The 6,705-nt window shown below is 38.4% G+C and overlaps 1 protein-coding gene across 1 annotated transcript; it reads left to right on the top strand.

Annotated features, from left to right (window-relative positions):
• The first annotated feature begins 3,951 nt into the window (after positions 1-3,951).
• On the top strand, positions 3,952-6,705 carry LOC145469600 (GFP-like fluorescent chromoprotein cFP484). Its single transcript, XM_081453355.1, has 5 exons — positions 3,952-4,130; positions 4,216-4,316; positions 4,685-4,903; positions 5,907-6,131; positions 6,532-6,705. Exons 1-5 carry the CDS (start codon positions 4,128-4,130, stop codon positions 6,671-6,673), a joined length of 690 nt encoding a protein of 229 aa, XP_081309481.1. The 5' UTR covers positions 3,952-4,127; the 3' UTR covers positions 6,674-6,705.

Genomic DNA, 6,705 nt, shown 5'->3' with positions numbered 1-6,705 from the left:
TGTCTAAATGTTTTTCAAATGATCAGCCTCGGGGCAGTCAATCAATTATTTTTGACAGGTGTAATCAAACATAATTCATGTGGAATTATCTTTATTTTAAGTTCAAAAATGCGAGAAAAAGAAGAGTTATTTTTTCTTACTTTGTACTTCTTTTCATTGCCGTTAACCTTAATTGTTTTGGTTAAGAGAGACTCGCAATATGGCATTAAAATCGTGGTCATTTTTACGACTAATTAAACTTTTCTACAGACAGACGACTGGTACACATGGCTGGTTATAAATACTATATTTAGCAACTTGCCCAGAGGAAACGAGATAGTTAAATTCACCCTTGATCTCACAGTGTAATTTAAAATTAAATGGAACGAAATAGAGTCAATTAGCTCTATTTATTATCTTCATCTTCATTTTTGTTAACTTACCTATTTAATGTAGTCACCATATGGTATTAAAGGCACAGTCACTTTCACATGTACTCTCCACATTGGTGGTGAACATTAGTAAGTCTATCGAGTAACACGAAAAATTATTGATAATTTTATTTTCCCCATAGCTTACATGATCTTACCATGCAAAGAGTGGGCACTAAAAGTATGAACATTACTAAATTGAGTGCGTTGCCCAGAGGAAACGAGATAATTAAATTCACCCTTGATCTCACAGTGCAAACAGTGCTAGCACGCACGACCAAAAAAACTGAACATTGTCAATCAGTAGATGACGGACTACAAACGTATGTGTGTTTGACACATAGACGTACAAGCTGGAGGGGCGAGGGGGACTGTAAACCCCCAGCTACGAAAATTATACGATTTTTCGGGCAAAACGCTCGTGATTTGGGCAACGACAGCTGAGAGAATTTAGTTGAGAGAATTACAAAATAATCCTGCTGGCGAGAATTCTAAAACTGGTGAATCAAGTTTCCAGTTAATTACTTTTTCTTAGAACTTTTCCTCTTGATAAGTTTTAGATTTTACTAGATTGAAACTGTTGACAGAGGTTATTGAGTATGCAAGCTAATTAAAACAATTTTTGGAATAATAATATAATTTGAAAAACTAGTTTCATTTGATGTGGGAATGTGAACGCTTTTGTTTTTCAAGCAATTTGAGTGTGTTTGCCTCCCGATTTCAACACTCACACATTCGGGCATTGCGTTTTTTTTGCTGTTGTTGTTTTTTTTTTTCGGGCAAGAAGGTCACCGCCCCCAAGTCCGAAGGTGCTCGTACGCCTATGGTTTGACCTTTGGATTGATTGTTGAGAAACTCTATTTTGAAGTACACGAATAGAATATCTGTTGATCTTCGTCACATGAAGAAGGCCTATAAAGATCTAGAGAGAAGAGTATTTGAAATATTAAAACAGGCCTCAAACACGCTGGCGCAATTATAATTGAGGAACATTTTTTTTTTTCATCCGTGAAATCTACATACCCTATCAATTCGCTTGAAGCAACCGTATCCACGCAAAAAAAGCCCAAACCTTTGGCTCGTAAAGTTTTGCAAGCTTATAACACCTCATAGACGATGCTAGGGAGCTTAAGCAAACCGCGACGACGACGGCAACGAGAGCGTCACCAAACAAAAGGTTTAATGAGCAAAACAATAGCTCTGCACGTGCGTTACAAGTCTTCGTACATTTCTTTGCATTGCCGTCCTCTGCACAGCAACAACGTGAAATGACCAAGTTCTGCGTCGTCCAAGGGACGTGGACGACGACGGCTCATTTTTCGTATTTCCATTTGGAATTGAACGCCGCCGTTGCATATTTAGCTCAAATACGTTTTTAGAGCCATTGGCCTACCTAACAGATCTAGACAATTGCGAATTTCGCTGGTAAAATATAAATTCAGTTTTTACTAGGCGTCGTCCTCGGCGTCGTCGTCGTCATTGCTTAAGCTCCCTGTTGTCAACGTCATGCCACCGACCAATTAAACACAAGCTTGGAACTACCAAAGGAAGGTCCGATTACTTGAAAATAACCTATTGAATTGAAATTTGAGGGAAATTAATTACTGATTTGCATCGTGGTCGGAATCCAAGTTCCCATCATTTGTGTTAAATCGTGGAGAAGTGTAGATCTCTGAGAAACGTAATGAATAATAAAAGTTATATATGTTATTGCAGAGTATTACAGAAGTTATTGAATGATCCTGAACTCTCTTCCAATTTCAAAAACAAAACGCTGACCTTTTTTTCCAATTTTTGCTTGAGAAAAATGAGCACGATTGATAACAAACCTAAGATGTGATTACTAATTTGATTTAAATCTACCCCTAAGCCAATTCGAGATTATGATTGATTGAATGACTGATTATGTCCCTGAAACAGGCTTCGCTCGTTCTACATGAAATTATGTAATTTTACAAAAAAACGACTCTGTCAACACGAAGTGGAGAGCAGGTGAAGGCGAAGTGCACTGCTAACACGTGCAAACCGAGGAGAGGGACGCCCACATCGCCAAAAGTCGCCTTAAGGCCGTGGAGTTTTTGTCAGGCGAGATAAGCCTTAGAGCTTATCCTTGTGGGATATTTTTAAGTCATTTGTCGTAACTCGGCGCCTCTTAAAAACATATGTAAAAGCTATCGAGCTTAGAGTAATTTTGTTGATAAATAGTTCCACCACAGGCCTACATGTACCCCTCCAGGCGATATTTCGAATAGCTATAGTTACTTTTAATCAAGGGTCAAGGACATTCAACATTGCAGAAATACTTTTAGTGTTCACTGTTTGCACTGTCAGATCATAAAATTATCTTTTTTCCTCTGGGCTCCACGGTAAACTTACTAATTTTCACCAGCCATGTGAAAAGCAGCTTAGCCGTGAAAGTAACCCCGTTTTGGGGGCCATATTGTGAGTCTCTCTTAGAATGATAGTAACAATAATACTAACTTTGTTCATTTGATAAAAAATTCAAAAGCCACAATTGGTAAAAGATGAAATAATTAAAAGGTTAGAAAAGGTTACATAATTAGAGATGGAGAGGTGACCTTGTGGCTAGGTTATGTCTAAACCATAAGCCAGATGTTTAACTGGCCGATTGACTTTCTCCTCTTACACGATAGAGCGGTTTTCAACTGAGTGTCGTGAAACCAAAACCAAAACCAATTACTTATCAATTAGACTACTCAGCTCATCTAAAACCGTAGTCAAACCAAAACCAAAACCAAAGTAATTGTCTGATTATATTTGATTCAATCGAAAACCGCTCTATTACGTAATAAACCGCACACACGATCACACTTGCGAAAAATAGTTAGTTGACATCCCAAGAGCTGACCATTTTAAAAGCACTTAAACACGTGTTGCCTTTTCAGGAGAATAGAGGCAAGGACATTACAGAATGTCAGAAATACTTGGTTTGTTCACTGGTTGTATTCAAGGTTACTCGATAAACTTTCTAGTGTGACTCTTTCTTAATATGAAGGTTAACGCTAACGAAATGAAGGATATAAATTATATAAGTTATTGAAGAGTATTACATAAGTTATTAAATACAATAACTTATTAGAAAGGATGTATCTCCGCTCCAACTCTTGGTGTAACAAAAAAAAAATCTTATTAAAATGATTGATAAAAAAATCAGGATGTGATGCCTAGTTTAACTGAAATCTTTTAAACCAAATTAGATTGGTTGAATGACTGATTGCGTCGGGGAGACAGGTAGATATTATGGATAACCGTGAAAATGACCGCGCTTTTGATGTCATATTGCAACTTCTTGTTAACCGAAGCAATGAAGGTTAACCCTAACGCTAACGGAATTGAAAATCAAGGTAACAATATCTTTACTTGATGATATGATTAATTCTATAATTCCATATGAAAAAGTCCTTCTTTAAAATAATTCTATCATTGCATTTGTTAGTCGATACTCCAAGGTGATTTTCACGTGAACAACGAAAACGTGTGGCTTCGGATAGACATCAAAGGGTTGCTGTTTGTTACAATGGGTTGTTTGTTACATTAAGGTTCCTGGCTTATAATTGGTTCAATTCTGGGTGTGACATTCAGGTTTAAAGCAGCATCCTCAGCGCTGACGTCCCATTCACCCTGGTGATTTAGAAGAGAGCACATCGAGAACAGAACGAGCTGTATTGGGCTAAAATCTTACTTGCGTCTACCATCATGGTAAGTGTTACACGAGAAAAGGTTTCTCTACTGCTTATTCTGAATTAGTGACTGATCTCAGGTTCTTCCCAATTTCTTTCCGCAGAGTGTGATTAAACCAGAAATGAAGATCAAGCTGCGTATGGACGGTGCTGTAAACGGGCACAAGTTCGTGATTACAGGGGAAGGAAGAGGCCAGCCTTTCGAGTAAGTAAAAGTTTAGAAATGTTTGATCATTGTAGTCACCTATCTCTTCAGCAAACTAGTGCGACGCTTTGAGGAACTCTCGATATCATAGGTTGCGTTCCTTTGGGGTGATTCGGATCCGGATCAGTGAACAAAGATCACTCGGATCATGGTGCATCAAAGGAACCGACGAATCCACTCTGGTCACGGATTCATCGGTTCCTTTGATGCACCATGATCCGAGTGATCTTGGATCACTGATCCTGATCCTGATCATCCCAAAGGGACGCACCCTTCGTGTTTACAAAGGACGCAAGTTAAAAATAAGTTCTGCATTGCATATGAATAGTACGTTTTCTTACGTCTTTGGTTTCTTGTTTGTGTTTTAGGGGAAAACAGACTATGGACCTGACAGTCATAGACGGCGGACCTCTGCCTTTCGCTTTCGATATCTTGACAACAGTATTCGATTACGGCAACAGGGTATTCGCCAAATACCCAGATAATATAGTAGACTATTTCAAGCAGTCGTTTCCTGATGGGTATTCCTGGGAACGAGCAATGAGTTATGAAGACGGGGGCATTTGCATCGCCACAAATGACATAACGTAAGTAATATGTAAATCTGATGCCTCTCGCGAAGAAGATTTAAAGGAACTTTTTAGTTCCATTCAAGTCAATTAAATTTAGTAGAATTCAAGGTAATTTATCTTCTCGGCTCAAAGTATTGTCTTTGTTTGAATGTATTAAGTGATTCTGGTCACTGTATCTGATTTGTGTCAGAGTTTCAAATCTTGTCAGTCTGTTTACACGTATTACGTGAATAATCAACTCGATTCGGGGCACTTCGCGCTTGTATATAGTTTACTGATCTGAACGAATAGCCACCACAATAAAATCAAAACGTGATACTTCCGTCGGAGAATTGCCATGCAAATAGTTATCCCAAGTCAGAGTATTCCAAAATTCTATCTACAAATCTTCGAAGCGATTGCGGTTTATTTAGTTCAGCTTTGCATTCCCTGTGGAATGAGTACGTTACATCAGCTGGTACTTGCAAGCTCGTGTAAACAGTCTTCCAGAGTTTAGAATATGGAGAAGTTTGGACGATGAACGTGCAATAATACATCTAAACAACTCATATGTTTAATATCGCCAAGAAAATATCATTTCATTCACATACTACGGAAATTCATTACAACTTCTTCAAAATATAGTCCTCTTCTCTTCAGTCTTAAATTGGCGCCAATTTCCTTCTTTGACGACATTAACCTCAGTCTCCGTTGTCCTCGGTCGTGTGCTAAATAATCTCGACATAATAAATTCATAAAAAATCGCAGTTTCAACCTACAACACAACTGGTTGCGGTATTTTGCTCCACACAATACAAATAGTTAATACCGATAAAAATATATTTTGGGGCTACATGCATTTTAAGACATTTTTCCAAAATGCTTCTCAGTATGTATACTAAAAGGCAAAAGTCGCCACTGGTTTCATCTGGTATCACCTATTAAATTATATTACCAACTATGCCTGTAGATGACAAAGTGTTCCTTTTATCTTTGCATGCATGGTAACACTGACTATGTTTTGTTTCTTTTTTATTAGAATGAAGAAAGACGTCGACAACCGTGACTGTTTTTTCTATGAAATTCGATTTGCTGGGGTGAACTTTCCTGCCAATAGTCCAGTTATGCAGAAGAAGACCGTGAAATGGGAGCCATCCACTGAGAAAATGTATGTGCGTGATGGAGTGCTGAAGGGTGATGTTAACATGGCCCTGTTGCTTGAAGGAGGTGGCCATTACCGATGTGACTTCAAAACTACTTACAAGTAAGTTTTCCTTTTTTATCATGCGTTTAAGATATTGATTACTCACAGTAACGAGACATGAACAAGATCATCAAAACACGACTAAGTTTTAGAGGTTACTGGTACAGTGGAATCAGTGACCTTAGCTCTGACTTCTAGATTAGAGATTCCCCATGTGGGGATTAGTGTTGAACACGAATCCGAAACTATCTGAACCCCAAAGGCAAGATCCAGTTATTACACAGCGAACAACCCTACCTTGAAGGGAATATATTTCTTTTTTATCAGGATAGTCAATTTCGGAAGTGGGTAACGATCAGTGCTAGTAGTTTGCACTTGTAAAACAGTATTGTATTTGTTATATGCTGATGCACCCGACTTAGTGTCACTAATTCGAGTTTGTTTGCTCCTTTGCATGCAGAGCCAAGAAGGTTGTCCAGTTGCCAGAGTATCATTTTGTGGATCACCGAATTGAAATAACAAGCCATAACAAAGATTACAACGATGTTAAGCTGTATGAGCATGCAGAAGCTCATTCTGGGCTGCCAAGGCAGACCAAGTAAAGGCTTAACAAAAAGCCAAGACGAGAGCAAGC

This window comes from Orbicella franksi, chromosome 15, assembly GCF_964199315.1.
Source record: "Orbicella franksi chromosome 15, jaOrbFran1.1, whole genome shotgun sequence".
Classification (NCBI taxonomy): Eukaryota; Metazoa; Cnidaria; class Anthozoa; order Scleractinia; family Merulinidae; genus Orbicella; species Orbicella franksi.
The sequence above is the reverse complement of the archived record's forward strand: the minus strand, read 5'-3'. Positions and strand labels throughout refer to the sequence as shown.

Bases quoted from the DNA above. Each gene is read 5' to 3' on its own strand.
- LOC145469600 (XM_081453355.1), top strand. The intron at 4,904-5,906 runs GTAAGTAATATG...CTTTTTTATTAG, and splicing joins ATCGCCACAAATGACATAAC to AATGAAGAAAGACGTCGACA. The intron at 6,132-6,531 runs GTAAGTTTTCCT...CTTTGCATGCAG, and splicing joins GACTTCAAAACTACTTACAA to AGCCAAGAAGGTTGTCCAGT.